Consider the following 17,009-nt stretch of genomic DNA (forward strand, 5'->3'; position numbering starts at 1 on the left):
ATACGATTCACTACTGCATTTGGTCTAGAACTATCCGAAAAGTGAACTTGTCACGCGAGTCACGTTTTCTTGTCACGCGAGTCACAATACATCTTCATCGTTATTTTCATGCATTACAACATTTTTTCAAAGTTGCATAGCAATTGAGGTAGAGGTGTTTTTCAACTTCGGTATGATTATAAAAAGTGATTGTAAAAATTTTAATAAGACATAAGAAATCGAACATTTGTGTGTGCATTCTGATTTTGCTAATAGTAACTGTCACGCGAGTCACGTTTAGTTTTTCGCCAATTTCACCCCCAATACTTGAGGTATAAATATTTTTGGTCTACTGTTGTATGCATTAAGGCGTACCTTCACTGCTACATGAATGCTTTTTTCCCAGGTAATTTCTTTATTTGTTTAATGATATCAAATAGAGAGGAATTTTTAGTAAAAATGTCATGCGAGTCACCATGGAATTGACCATATATATATATATATATATATATATATATATATATATATATATATATATATATATATATATACATATATATATATATATATATATATACACATAATTGAAATCGTAGTGATCGAGTTGGAAAATCCAGAACAGTGAAAAGAACTTCCAGCCTCCACCGGGATTGGAACCCGAGCCTCCCGCTTTATATGCGGACACCTTATAACCACTAGGCCATGGACGCTGCATATATATGTATAATTGAAATCATAGTGAGTTGGAAAGTCCAGAACAGTGAAAAAACTTCTAGCCTCCACCGGGATTCGAACCCCGGCCTCCCGCTTTATATGCAGACAACCACTAGGATATTTTAAGTTGATTGTATGTCCAGAAACCGGCTAGGAAGGTCGTAATTCCACTTTAGGCATATAAATATATATATATATGTGGAGGCTGGAAGTTTATTCACTAGCTGTTCTGGATTTCCAACTAATTACAATGTTTAGATTTCAGATGTCATGTTGTGCGCAGTGACCTCTAGGAGGGGAAAGAAGGATATGTTCAATTAAATGGAGCTACATATTATGGAAACAGTGAATGAATTGTAGAAACTAACCATACTGTTTATTATGGAATATGGTGACAGGGATGTTATTACTCAGGATATGCTACAGTCAACAATACCTATCTATCAACAATACCATCAGCAAGACAGTGAACAATATAGTGTCCCATAACTGGTACCTAAATAACATTAGTAGTTACACAAAAACCTACACACACTGGGTCAGGAAATGTCTTAAAATTATCTCACATATGCTCAATAATTTTACTTGCTGGTCAACACAGAAAGCATAACAATATCAGACGTACAAATGATCGCCTATGATAAGCTCAGATGCAATTAAGCATTATACAATAGAAAATAGTCTGTTACGTTTACTAGCAATGGATGGGCTCAGCCATCTTGAATACAGCCATTTTGGATGCAACCATTATGGAATGAGGTAACTATTCATTTTATTAAACATGTATCACTCAGACACTACAGCTCTCATTGTTATTAGGTATGCATACATATAGAATACTCAATATTATGCTATCCAATGCATTCCTAACGTAACACATATTCACATGCAACTGAAAGTGGGGTGGGAGGGGGGACATAAATGACTGAACATGGATAAAACTGAAGAAGTGTGTGTGTAGCACACACTGCAAGCACCTTGGCACAAAGCCTTTATTGGGCAGGGTCCAAGGGCCTGCCCTAGGGCTCCATCCAGGGACGAAGTTTTAGTTTGATGTCTGTACGCTTTTGTATGCAAAAATAATTTGAATAAATTATTAAATTTGATAAAAAATGGCTGTTAATATCAAGCCTTTTTTAGAAATTGTAACTAGATAACTTTTAAACTTTCTGCAGGCTTGATTAGTTAAATACTTGTATTTGACAAATATATGAACAAACTTTAAGTTTGCCCTGCATTCCACTTCGATCAGTGTCCACCAACAGTAATTAACGCTTCCTCAAAATGTCCTCAAAATATATTTAATTTTTTTGAGAAATATACAAATACTGTAGGACTGAATTTATACTTGTAATGCAAATCATACTCCCTCAACCCTTTAACATACATACACCAATGGAAAAAAAATTGTACTTAAGTAATTATACCAATTAAAATTGTCACATGACAAAACACATATATTTTAAATATTTGAGAAATAAATAGGAATGAATTAATACTTGTTGTGCAAATTATATTCCCACAGGCCTATAACTTCCTTGCACAAATTTATATTTATGAATTATATACCAATTAAAATTGAGTCTTGCTGTTTTTTCTGTGACAGCATGACCTGCATTGAACAATACCTGTGCCCTTGGCACCTCTTTTTATTTTGCTTACCTTATGCAAGAACGTCATAAAATAGTGCATGTTAGTAATGCATTGTCTAACCCCTCACTCAAAGAACCATAAATAGTTAGGAAATGCCATCCCTATAGGCTCTATGCACTGTATTGGAGAGCTACTTACCACTTGACAACTCCAATTACAGAAACCAAACTACCTGTAACTACAGTACCATACACTGTACCTGAAGTAATATGTGCAGTGTAAATTATAATGTATTACTGCAGTAGTGTAGTGTGCTGCATGGCCAGATCATACAGGTAAGTTGGCTGGTTTCAGTTGTATGTTTAAACACTTCTGATTTCATGAAGTCTGTCTCACTTTTGTCGTTTGTTACCCACAGTGATCAATGATGTAACATTTTTCCTCGGTATAAATATTTTTAATGAGCTTCTTAACTTTACATACCCATATCATGTTTTGAGCCTTTGGGCGTGGGGTTACCATCACGCTGTTACCACACTTTTACTTGATTATAACATACTTATCATTAATCATGATTTTTCATTCCTTGCCTGAGGTGAAAGGAATCTATGTGATTGTGTGTGTGTGTGTATGTATGTGACACCTGCTTGTAAACTTGGTAGCTCAAAGTTCATTGTGGATTAACTTGGTACGTGGATCCGTCTTAATGGTAGGCCATCAGCTGAAGGGCGAAATTCGCTTGTTTCGTTCTAGCAACTGCGGGTCTAAAATATCTCTACAGCATAAAATACATAAATTAATGAAGATTAATGATCCAAAAGTTCTCCATGTGCTTTCCTGCAGTTTTTTTGCAATGTCGCTCGAAAGATAGAACTATATTTTTTATTGTGTATGTTAAGAAGCCTGCCGTTTTACGTTCAAAAGTTGTGCGCCAGTGAGATATCTGTATCATGTGATATGAATTGTCCAATGAGCCATGAGTTCTGTGTGCAATCTTTGTAGAAAACAACAAACATGGCGGTTCCCACGGGCGCTAGTCAGTCTCCGACACACGAAAATCTACAATGCTCAGTGCACATTGATTCTGTAAAATTGGAAGCAGTCAAGGCACTGACCAATAAACGATGGACTAAAGTTACTTCCTGCACTAAAGATTGGCTTAATCTCAGCGGCGGAGACAGTTATATCGCCGTACTACTGATTACGCCATGGCCTACTACGATCAAGCGTGGGTTCAACAGCATAGTATGGTGGGGTTCCACGATAAGTGTTACAGGCGGTTCATTGATAGCAAGCACATTGCTGCAAGAAAACGGACAGTACCAGAGGAAACCCCATATGATCTGAAACGAAGAATTGACGGAAAAGATCGAGGAAATCAAGCAGAAGCTCTGGTGTATTGCCTGTACAATGTATTATATGTGGGAAAAGAAACAATACATTACTCGGCGTTGCAAAGGGTGCAGGACAAGCTGCAGCAGGCAGAGACTTTCTATGGAGGTAAGCCTAAGCATACTACACGACTCTACTTGTACTTCTGTGGCATAGTTGAAGTGTTAAGAGAAGTTGCATAATGCAAGATCAGTAGCCCTTGAGGGATAGAATCCAAGTCAAAGGGCACAGTGTTGGACCTGAACATAATTTAATTAGTGGCATGGTCATCTGATTTGTTTTGTTATAAGGTGGTAGGAATGGAAATTTGTTTCAAATTCTCCTTTTGGGGCATTAGCCTAAGTGTTAAATACAGGCTACATAGTTTTCTTACTGTCGCCCATTATTTGAATGATAGAGATATTATATTAGTTAGAAAAATAAGTGTAACAAAGGTGCAATAAGGTTAGGTTTGCAAGGTCTTATGGTCAGCCTGTCTAGCTTTACCAAAATGAACAAGTATCTGACTCCTTTATTATTAGTAACAGATATAATCTACCATTGTATAATTTAAACCATAACATTAAGAGATAATGTAATGTACTGTCAAAAAAAGACTTTTAATTCTTTTTTGCATGACACTGGTTTGCAAAATTTGAATGTGTCTTTGTTTGTCCATAGAAGATGAGCAGATCACATGGTATATAAATAAAATTGTCTTAGTTCTTACTTGTTCAAACTTACATTTTGATCAACAGAAAATGAAAAACAATTTGCTTTTTTTATTTCATTTTATTAAAGTATTGCTTTGACAAGCAGCCTAGCAGAAAAAAGATGAGCCCAGATTTTATGCATATTAGAGGAAAAGACTGTGTTGCCATTGAAGTGAGGTACCACTCTCTATGTTGAAGAAACTAGATACAATTCTTGACCAGGAAGACATACATGTCTTGAAAGGTAAAGTACTGTCTTCAATGTGGGGTTCATTGAGTGTTTAAGGGGTGGATCTAGGACTTTTGGAATATGGGGGTCCTCCCCCAAGGAAAATTAAAAAATTCTCTCAACGCTTTGAGATGCAATATCAGGTTAATCTTTCCATTGAAATTCTTAAAGTAATTTGCAACATATTTCTAGCTGAATTGTAATTATATTGGTACCCCATCATAATATGTGAGACTCAGAAATATCCAGTTTCATGGTACAAGGTGTTCTGTTCATCTCCATCCTCAGAGCAGAGTTTACCACCAACAAAAGATGCTCTGATCCAGCATGTTAAGCGCTGCACCAACCAGGCTGCTATTCACAGTAGGGCATTACAGCAAAGGATTGATGCACCCTCACCAAAGGGACATGGATGGAAACTTGAAAATGATTACTTTATAATCACTTGGATGACGAAGCCACCTGTCCCAGATGTGTTGCTTCAGTGTGTCAGGCTGTAGCTGTAGAGTCAGCAAATGTCTTAAAGGAAGATGTTCCTGTATGAATGCACAACTACCGTGTACAGACCTATGTAAATGTAGAAATTGCAGCAACTTCCAAGAAGATGTTGAGATTGTTGATGCCCGGGAAGATGATTTGGAGGATGAACTGTGATGGTGTTAAATCTTGATATCTTAGTCTGAAATTTTAATCAAGTTTGAAGTTTGTGAAGAGGGTTAACTTTTTCAAAGTCATGTTGTCATTATTTTGTTCCCCAGAGTTTAAAGGAACCAGAAAACATGATCTTATTCATATATTCATTTTAGCTATTAGTAGTTTTACGTAGATTACCCTACCTACCAGACACCTTATGATAAATATCCACATTTTCTTCAAATCACACCTTTTTTTTCTGAGAGGGGAGGGGAGGTGCGAGGAGGGTGTTATGGGCATGCTTTACCTCTTGCATATTCACAACTAAATTTACTGATGACGATGACGCAAAATACCGCGTCCTGAAACCAGTCAGAGGTTTATATACTGTTGTTGGGGAACCATCGCCCCTGACCCTGTTCCAATATCTTGGTTCATTATTGTTTTGCCGTAACATTTTGTTACCTGTTTTATTCATATTGTTAATACGTTCTGTGCATCTGTTCAAGTTTTGACTGAAGGATATTCAAGTCTTTAGTGACTTTTATTTCATCTAATGATCTTCACCTCTACTACGGAATGGACTTTCCCTTTTCCATACCATATCTGACTTCCATGGAGTGAATTGAAGTGGATCCTGTTATAACTAGTACAACTGTCCTTGGATGAACTTTTAATCACTTATTAAATTCCGCGCCGCGCCTTTTGATGGAGAACCTGTATCTTGAATTATCACAAAGGCCCAGCTCTACTACACAATTGAGTGTATCGACCCAGTCTTAATAGATACATTATTTCTTTCTATCTAGGGCTTAAGTTAACTGTCTTCGTTATTCACTTATTTGTACCATTCACCTTTATTATTCATATTATTTGTAGAATATAGAATTATTATTATTCAAAATACCATTCGAAACCTTGTCGATCTTTTCTTTTATACGTTAACTCACTTGGAAACTCTTTTTGCAGGAATACGAATTATAAACATGTCGTTTCCGTGACATGGAGAAAGTACCTAGTTTTGCAGAAGACTGTAGAAAGAGTACTAAGGTAACGGATATATACCGACTATAACTTTATTTCACATCTACGATATGCCAAGACGTCTTAGTGTGCCAACTTATATATTGATTTATACAAAAAAATAGCTCACTGGTCTTGGGGCATTGGCTCATCTCACTGTAACTAGGGATTTAGCTACATGTAAAGTAGGGGGGAGGGGGTCACATGTGTAAAACAATTTGGATGGGGAGTAACAATTATGGAGACTGAACTTTTCATTATATGTGTATATTTACGCATACATGCACAGACGAAATGCATTCATAACATAGGGGAAAATCTAAAAATATTTGATTTATTACAAAGCATTATATCTGAGTTTATTAAAAGTGGTACATTGTTATAACTAAAACCCTTAAGTTATAATGTGTAAAAATTGTATTTCATATTTCAAAGTTGAGAATGTGTTTTTTTTACCATTTTGGCGAAAATGGAGGGGGGAGGGCACAACTTGTAATGCCTGAAAACAACCCTCACTGACCCTTAGACCAGAATCCTCTTCCACCATTCTTATAACCCTGACCCAACTATTATACAAAAAATATATATCAGTCGTAATTAAACATATAAGAAAAGAGTGGTATGCAGTGGCGGCGGAACCGGGGGGGCTTGGGGGGCTCAGCCCCCCCAATAAAAAAGTTGAGGGGGCAAATGCATGATAAGCCCCCCCAATATTTACCAAGGCTCCGAAACGTACATCTGCCCATTTTTCAATGCATACTTGTCGATCTGTCCGATGCACACGTATACTCTATAGGTGTAATCATTTTAGTAATTGCTGGGGACCCTCGGCCCGTCCCTTGGCTATAGACCACATTGTCACCCCAACCGCGTCTTCACGTCCCGTGAAAAGTGGAAGCAGTGAGTGTGAGTACCGGTAGTGTAACACAACTTCGTCTTAGGCCAATGACTTGCCTCATTTCAGCCAGTTCTCCAACACCCCCTTACTTAGTGGTGGATCGAGCGTCCATATATACAGTCAGGGGCGGATGCCCCCCCCCCCCGACGGACTCAAATGGACTGCTGGCGCCCTTTTCAGCTTTTCACTACTTTTTACTTATTCGCGATTTTTGACTATTTTATTGCGCTCTCATATACCTATTGACATTTGTCATATTCTGTCGGTGTAATTTTCCGCCAAAATGGCGACGACACCTATTTTTTCTCCGTTTATCTGCAAATTAGCAAGGCCCCGGAAAGGGTCATTTCCTGCAATCTCGGGAGTATCTTTTTACAACAATTTTCTGTACGCTCCGCGCCAACCTGTGGTGGCGCTCCGCTTAGATAGTGTCGAAAGCGCCCCTACAGACCATTCTTGCTACCCCCCCGGCCAATACCCCTAGCTCCGCCACTGCCGTTACTACACTTAAAAACGTCTTTGCGAGTACACTACGAGTAATAGCTACTCTCTTAAAACACGATCGAATATACAAATTACAATGTTTTTACAGACTTAACGTGCAATCTGAGAAATTGCAGGCTTGAGACCCACATTTTAGGGCCAGGTATTCGCAGCATAAAACACTTGGGAAGTGCCGTTTCCGGCCATCTGGGGGTTTGAAAAAACCCAAAATTTTCTTGTACGCTCCGCGCCAACCGATGGTGGCGCTCCGCTTAGATAGTCTCCACACATTAGCCCCCCCAATAATTTTTCCGTTCCGCCGCGCCTGGTGGTATGTATGCACCACTGTACCAAATCTAACGTTAGTGTGTTCCTAATACATAGCATCGTAGCACGTAATATCTATATAACATACCCAATTTCGAGGGTGCGTTACGAAAATACTGCAGGAAATTTTTTGGAGAACTTTTGATATAATGTCTGTGATGCATTGAACTACCCAAAAATGCTTTAAAAATCTAGACCCAGTGTTGCTGGAACGAAACTGATTTTACAGCCTCTTTTTGAGTTTCAGCTGATGGCCTATGAGTACTAGAACCCTAACCTTTTGCTGTGAAGGTCAAAGGTCATTTGAGATCAACATAAGGCAAAGTCTGTAAACTAACCAATCGTAACCTTATTTCTTGTTTTCCCAACACTCTCCTAAAGTGACCACCGGACCAGGCCCTTTGAAAAAAAGTTGCTAAGACAAGCACATTCCTCTCATATATATGCATAAGACACGTCACAAACCATTCCATTTCGAGCAGGGGTCACATTGGCGTGAGAGACTATAGTTTGTGTGAAGTCAACGCATGCATGCATTTGTGATACGTGCATGCACTTTTGTAAACAATTCTGAATAAAGTGTATATGGAACATGATTGTTACATTGTAACTACCATGTTAAGATCATTTGGTTGCACATCAATTTTTATTAAAAAAGGCCTATTATTGTCTTTTCTGGTGCAAATTTTCCAGAATGACTTATGAATTTAAAAATGTACAGCAAGGATAATTTTTCTTTCTTCTTCTTTCACGATAACTTGGCAATGCAGCAAACGATATTTGGAAAATGGACGACCATCGGTTTCAAACAACGGTTCGGTTCCAACGGTTCCAAACGGTTCCAACCAACAATTTGCCTTGACGTCCAAAAGGGAATAGGTTTAGTTTGCTTAATATATATCATAAACTACGGGTGTTACTATCAGGTTCCAAATGTCAGATCTATACTTTGTTGTCAAGTTTGTCAAGGCTGATGGGATGCCATTCTTTACTCTTACAGTACATTAAATTAGATGAAGTGAATGACACTTGCAAAGCTAGTTGAAGTAAGTCACTGTCCATTAAACCAAAGCTTGTTGATTTCTTTTCAAACAAACATTTCTTATAAACCACCAGTTTACTTTTGGTATTTTGCAGGAAGAAATTTAACAAATGTTCCAAGTCACATAATTGTAGAAGATCAATGTTGGACATTATCTTGCTGATTTTTGGTTTGATGCTTTCCATCTATTGGAACCTATGCAGTCAAGTTGGCATATGTGTGTGTGTATGTGGCACCCTAAGAAAGTATATATGTTGGTCATGGTCAGTAGATGATCACTTTCGTTTTTGGTGGGGCTATCTTGCACGTAAATGAGTGGGCGGGGCTTAATGTAAAATTCTTAAGATTTAAGAACTTAAGATTTAGTTCATACTTAGTATGGTGATGTAACTACATAGCAAGTAAAATGTTCTGTGCAACAACAATTTTTACCTTGTTAATATTCATAAGTGGATTGGGCTTTAATGGGAAATTTTTGCTGGGTCATTTTTGGCCGCATCTTACCAGTAACAAACACTGCTAGAGAGGCCAAACTTTCAGGTTACAGCCAGCCTATATGGGTTTACAGATGTTACTTATATATGAGACAAATAATACTCACTTTGGGAATTAATTTGTATGAAAAGTGGTACTTTATGTGATTTTGACAAAATATTACATTTTGAAACTTAAAATTGCAGTTTTGTATGTTGAAGTTCAATATTGAAACTAAGAATTAAGAAAATTAAGCTTTGACCTCAGTTTACTATTGTTCAGTCTTGCTGAGTCATATGTGAGCCACATACTATACAGTCAGGTAGACAGACTGTGGATGTACAACAATGTCAAATTCCTTGTCTGCTTAAACACTTCACAATTGTACATACTTCATGTAGTACCATTCCCTCCTGAAATAAACCTTACTGAAGCATTCTCAATGTAAATATTGACTGCTGATGCTGTGTTTTTAAAATGCTACATTTTCCATCAATTGTATTGGTTGAGATTATATTGACCACACTCTTAATTAGTTTAACTTTGGGAATGTTTCTGGCTGTGGGATTGAATTGTTGTTCCCAAAATGCATACTGTAATGCATAATGTAAATACTGACTGCTGATGATCTGTTTTTAAAATGCTACATTTTCCATCAATTGTATTGGTTGAGATTATATTGACCACACTCTTAATTAGTTTAACTTTGGGAATGTTTCTGGCTGTGGAATTGAATTGTTCCCAAAATGCATACTGTAATGCATAATGTAAATACTGACTGCTGATGATCTGTTTTTAAAATGCTACATTTTCCATCAATTGTATTGGTTGAGATTATATTGACCACACTCTTAATTAGTTTAACTTTGGGAATGTTTCTGGCTGTGGGTTGAAACTCTTAACATACACTGGTAGTTCTTCTTGTGTTCTCAATAATGGAATTCAACAGGTGTTTTCCCAATTCAGAGAGGAGTAAGGTAAGGTTGTCCCCTTAGCCCGTACCTCTTTTTTTTTCTCTGTGCAGATATTTTAGCCAGAAAAATTATTGTGACAACAACATCAAGGGGATTAACATATTTGGTCATGAAATCAAAGTACTGCAATATGCAGACGACTCTACTTTCTCCTTGGACGGTACCCTCAACAGTAGGCCTACTGTTAAGGTGCCCAATATTTTAGAGAATTTTCAAATGGCATCTGGTCTTAAAATTAATTCAACAAATCAATGTTTCCCCTGGGTCCTCTAACTTTACAGAAGATAGCTTAAATTATGTTCAAAAATGATCTAGGCTGAAGCACCAGCTCAATTAGCGTTTTGAATGGGCGTGATCTCACACCTTTTGGTAGAAACACAATTGTGAAGTCTATTGCAATCAGCCAACTCCTTTTCTTTTTTTCAGGTTCTTCCAAGCCCTTCAAAAGATTTTATTAATAAGATGCAAGTACAATGTTTTTTTTTTTTTTTGGAATGGGAATCCTGACAAAGTTAAGAGACTTACTTACCAATTGAAAATGGGGGTTAAAAATAATATATGTTCCAACTTTGTTGATGCTATGAAAACCTCTTGGATCAAGCATTGTTGTAACAATGCCAACACGGGGTATTAGAAGCTCTTTTTTCATTCTTCTCTGTTGCCTTTCGGTAAAGAGTTGCTTTTTTATTGTAATTTTCATGACTAGGATATTACTTGTATTAAAAATTCATTAAGCAAATTTGTATGGCTTGGAGTAAGGTTACCTTTAAGAAACTTTCGGATCACTTTGGTGAGCAAATACGTTAGAACAATAATTTCATTAGAATTGATAATACCATCGTTTATAACAAAAAGCTTCACCATGCCGGTTTAATGTTTTTTAGCGATGTGTTTTTGCCAGATGGGAAGCAATTATACTTTAATGCTTTTCTGACCAACTTTAAGCTTTTAGATATCCCTTTACTCATTTTTATAGGATCCTTTCTGCAATCCCTAAAAAATTGGAAGGATTCGCTCAGTTTTGTAAACGATGTCGAGGACCAGTAGGATCACAATTTTCAATCTTATGTCTCGCAGTTCTAAATTGTCGCAGTTGGTCTATCCTCACCTTAATGACTGTATTTCACCTTCCGTTAAAAGCCTACGCTAAGTGGATCGTTACTTTTGACTTCTCGCAGGACGATTGGTTAACTATACTTAGTATTCCTTCCCATACACTTGCTGAAGCAAGAGTGCAATATTTCCAGTTCAGGTTTCTGCACCACCAATGGACTTTTAAATTTAAAGGCGACATGCCCTCTTCATACCATTTACAACATTGAGGATGAAACAATTGAACATTTATTCTCATCCTGTCATGTGACGTCTAGTTTCCTATTAGATTGCGAGCAGAAGTTTTGTGGTAGACAGTTTGTCTTTTTTCTTCGGCCAGCTGGTAGCAGGTTCCGAACCTGGCACTGAATTTGTTTATACTTCATATCAAATATTTCATTTTTAATTGTTAGCAAAACAATATTAACCCTGATTGGGTAACTACTTCTATAAAATAAAATAACATTTATTCTTAACGTTGAAAAATGCATCGCTTCAAAGCGTAATATAGCCTATATACTTTACGTATGGTATATTGGTTTGTACATTACATTTTTTCATATGCCAATCCAGTTGAGTTCTTTGTTTGTATTTCGCATGTGTCTTGCTCTTTTTGTCGAGTCACGCATAGGCAGTGACACAAACTAAGCAAAAAATCAAACGTATGGGAAGGAACATGCAGGTCAATCACAAAAGCGCTCTGAGGAATATGCAGTTTGGATAATATAGGTTGGCTTTTAGTTCAATTCTAGTGAGGAGAATTGCTTCTGCAAACCATTCTTTCAGTTTCTCCGTACATTGCTACATAGTTGCTACATTGTTGTCATATAAACATTGCTACAAACAATTGCTGAAAAAAATCCTAATTTTTAAAATATCTAATAGAGGTATCTGTTCCTCGATGCTTTCCTTCAGTCACTTTCAAGAAAGGCTTATTCCTTCATGGTTTATATATCCCAAGGATTGACTTGTTCTTAAGTTGAAAAATCATCCATAGGCCAATTATGTTTTGTTTAGCTGCTTCTGAAGTTGGCATTGAAATTTGCGGACTGTAAATTGCATTTGAAGCATTCGCGTATTTTAATATAGCTTTAGTCTTGCTTTCATATTATTAGTCCATTCGGTTTCATCTTTACAGATGAACCTACTATTGGCTCCTTTAAAATAATCGAAAAGAAAAACATGTGGACCACAAAAACAGGCAATGTTCATTAAATTTAAATTAATCAGTGTTTGAGCGCAGGGTAAGCTTCAAACGGTTTCAGATAAACATTTCGTAACTTCCATATAGAGATTAGCGTCTCCAACATTGTTCATAGATGATGCATAAACATACGCATACATTCATAAGAACCTGAAATGATAGTGACAAATATGTATATTAGTCCTAAAAATTATAGAGATCCACTATGATGCATTTTTGCAATGTCAATTATTATGACGACAATATTTTGCAAATGAGTATGTTCGAAATGACACACAAGTATCGCTACATATTTCCTGGTTTCCCAGCCTGTAGAAGAATGAAGTCTATAATGGGGGGGGGGGGGGGGGGAGGAGGGCGATTACCGTAAGGCACTGTGTCAACTGTATGTTGTAGCCAACATCTCATATGCCTTTAAAATGCCGCAAACGTGAGATCCTGTTGTTCAGCAAACGGAACGGAACGATTGTGTATATTTCACTGTATAAGGGTTGACCAGGCAAAGGCCTATTCATTAGCGCCGACCGATTCTGAAACCAAAATGCTGGACCAACTTCGGCGACTACATGTGTATACCGTACCCATGGGCGTCAATCCTGGGGTGGACAAGAGGGACATGTCTACGGCTCCAATAGTTTGCCCACAGGTTCGCCCTCCCTTGGTAAATTCCTCGCTACGCGCCTGCTATCAGGCGTTTTCCAGGGGGAGGCGCGTTGGGGGCGCGTGCCCCCCGGGTGAGAAAAAGAGGAGAGAAGTAAAAAGAGAGAAGTGAAAAGGGAAAAAAGGGGAAGAGGAGAGGAAGGAAGGGAAAAAGAAGAAAGAGAGGAAAAGGAGGGAGTAGAAGAAAAACGCCAAGACACCGGGAAGAGAAAGGGAACAGTGACATCATAACAGCGCTAATCCCTATTATATACACAGGGTAGCCAGTGACGGATCGAGGATTTCGGAAGGGGCGTGCGCCTCACTCTACCCATTACCCCGACGACTCCATTTTTGACGTTTCCATATTTCCTCTCTCACTATGTATATATATATATATATATATATATATATATACTATATATGGTGTATCATATGGCGTGTGTGTATGGACGCCTTAAACAATTGTGCTATGAAACCAACTGTGGCTGGTATCGAACTCGACCGAGTCATCAGGGAACATCACGCATTTCGGTATTTAGACCAGGATCTATATGCGAACTGCACTAGACCTATATCCTTCGATGCAACACTGCCATCCAGAGATAAAATGTTATAGGCCTACACTCCGACCTGAATGCTAATTGTACGGAAGCTTAAAAGTCCCATGAACATAAGAAAACTTTGCCCCAATAAGTAAACATTTTTGGTTCCTTGCTTTAGCAAAAGGAACCTATGCAGTCAGGTTGGCGTGTATGTGTGTGTGTGTGTGTGTCTGTGACACTTGCTTGGGTACGCTCTATCTCAATAAGGGAATGTTGGATTGAGGCCAAACTTGGACTAAAGATCCGCCATATGGAGAAGGTGTGCCCTATTGTTTCTGGTGCCCACAAAGGTCAGTTATAGTCCAAAAACCGAAAATATTAAAACTGCAATAACTCCCAGTGCCCATGTGGGACAAGATTGATATTTTGGGACAAGTTGTGAACTGGTTAGGGGAGCATTTTCAAACTTAACGGTCATGTGATCCGAGGTCACCAAAGGTCAATTAATGATAAAAAACTAGTATTTTTGCAATAACTTGAGAACGAAATGTCCGTTAGGGTTGGGAGTTGCCTCAATGTAATCCAATTGTCGACCCGCATCTGGGTGACCCTTGACCTCAATTTGACCTCTGGTGACCTTTACGTGTTTTTGGGGATTTTTACAGTTTTGATGCTATTTTCAGATGTCAAAGGTACCTTCTGATCTTAAATGTCAATAGGTTGACCCTGTGCGAACTTCATGTGCGAAGTTATATGGGGTCAAAGTTTTTCGGTCGGAGTTAGGATGGTTGTACAGACTTGTCGTTTTGTTTTTTGGAATCAGGAGATTAAACTACATCTGAAACCAAGGTCAAAAGGTCAAAGGTCACATTAGAAAAAAATGTGCTTATTTTGGGAGGAAACGAGCAAAACAGAAAATGTTTGGTTTTGATGCTAGATTTGGATATCAAAGGTACCTTCCGATCAAAAATGTCAATTGGTTGACACCCGTGTGACCTTCGTGTGCGAAGTTATACGAGGTCAAAGTTAATTTTCAGACATTTAATGCAACAACTCCACGTTCCAAGGTGTAACATGGTTGATATTTTTGGACAAGTTGCAAATGGTATAGGGGAATATTTTCAAACTTAACGGTCATGTGATCCGAGGTCACCAAAGGTCAATTAATGTTAAAAAACTAGTATTTTGGGGGTAGAAAATGGGCAAAGGAAAAAATGTTTGAATTTTTATAGTTTGATGCTCTAATTTAGGTCTCATCAATAAAAAATGTCAATAAGTTGACCCAAGGTGACCTTTGTATGTTAAGTTATATGAGGTCAAAGTTAATTTTCAGACATTTAGTGTAATAACTCCCAGTGCCAAGGTGTTGCACAGTTGATATTTTGAGACAAGCTGCAAATGGTATAGGGGAATATTTTCAAACTTAACGGTCACGTGATCCGAGGTCACCAAAGGTCAAATTAATGATAAAAAACTAGTATTTTTGTGATAACTTGAGAACAAATTGTCCGTTAGGGTTAGGAGTTGCTTCAATGTAATCCAATTGTCGACCCGCATCTGGTTGACCCTTGACCTCAATTTGACCTCTGGTGACCTTTTCGTGTTTTGTGGATTTTTACAGTTTCGATGCTACTTTCAGATGTTAAAGGTACCTTCTAAACATAAATGTCTATTGGTTAACCCCTGTGTGACCTTCGTGTGCGAAGTTATATGAGGTCAAAGCTAATTTTCAGACATTTAATGCAATAACTCCCAGTTCCAAGGTGTGACAAATTTGATATTATTGGAGTAGTTGCAAATGGTATAGGGGAATATTTTCAAACTTAACGGTCATGTGATACAAGGTCACCAAAGGTCAATTAATGATAAAAAACTAGTATTTTTGCTATAACTTGAGAACAAATTGTCCGTTAGGGTTGGGAGTTGCTTCAATGTTATCCAATTGTCAACCCGCATCTAGGTGACCCTTGACCTCAATTTGACCTCTGGTGACCTTTTCGCGTTTTGTGTATTTTTACAGTTTCGATGCTATTTTCAGATGTTAAAGGTACCTTCTGATCATAAATGTCAATGGGTTGCCCCCCGTGTGACCTTCGTGTGCGAAGTTATATGAGGTCAAAGTTAATTTTCAGACATTTAATGCAATAACTCCCAGTTCCAAGGTGTGACAAGGTTGATATTTTTGGAGTAGTTGCAAATGGTATAGGGGAATATTTTCAAACTTAACGGTCATGTGATACAAGGTCACCAAAGGTCAATTGATGATAAAAATCTAGTATTTTTGCGATAACTTGAGAACAAATTGTCCGTTAGGGTTGGGAGTTGCTTCAATGTTATCCAATTGTCGACCCGCATCTAGGTGACCCTTGACCTCAATTTGACCTTTGTGTGTGAAGTTATGTATACAAGTTCAAAGTTAATTTTTTGACATTTAATGCAATTAAATCTCAATGCCAAGGTGTGACATGGTTGATATTTTGGGACAAGTTGTGAATGGGGTGGTGGAACATTTTGAAACTTAAAGGTCATGTCATCTGAGGTCACCAATGTTATCATATCTGTTGACACGCTTGTAGGTCTCTTATATTTCTTACATTTTCGACGCCATATTTAGATCTCAAAAGTGCCTTTTGACAAAAAATGCGATCACATTTTGTGATCACAAAAGTCTTGGCTATACTGTTGGTTACTTTATGGGAACATGTAGGACCACAATTACTTGGACTATTTGAGCCCAATCTTGCTTGATAATATTATGTGTATTGTCATATACCCCAAGCAAGGAACCACAGTGCCCTTGGGCTCTTGTTCAGTAAATTGTTTAGATAACAAGATATATCTTATCGAAAATCAGAAAATGTTGGATTGCTCTATTGCTTTAACTGAGCTATTGAACATTTTTCTACAAAATGTTTAATTGACAGCTTATCAGATCTCGTCAATTCAACCTTTATCTGAAAAATGTTCAATTGTTCATTTCACTCCAACTGAGTAATTCAACAATTTTCTGCAAAACGTTTAATTGACAACTCATCATATCTCGTCAACTCAATACTTTTCTGAACAATATTTAATT

The 17,009-nt window shown here is 37.6% G+C and overlaps 1 protein-coding gene across 2 annotated transcripts in view; it reads left to right on the top strand.

The window, feature by feature from the left end:
• The window catches only part of LOC139959649 (uncharacterized), a 39,639-nt gene extending 27,526 nt beyond the window's left edge, over positions 1 to 12,113 (top strand). For both annotated transcript variants that reach the window (XM_071957440.1, XM_071957439.1), the window contains one exon: positions 8,734 to 12,113. Coding sequence is in view for 1 of the 2 variants with exons in the window: in XM_071957439.1 (XP_071813540.1) it covers positions 8,734 to 8,842 (109 nt within the window). In the remaining variant the exon portion in view is untranslated. The remainder of the gene's footprint in view (positions 1 to 8,733) is intronic.
• The last annotated feature ends 4,896 nt before the right edge of the window (positions 12,114 to 17,009 follow it).

This window comes from Apostichopus japonicus, chromosome 19 (genome assembly GCF_037975245.1).
Source record: "Apostichopus japonicus isolate 1M-3 chromosome 19, ASM3797524v1, whole genome shotgun sequence".
NCBI classification, from domain to species: Eukaryota; Metazoa; Echinodermata; class Holothuroidea; order Aspidochirotida; family Stichopodidae; genus Apostichopus; species Apostichopus japonicus.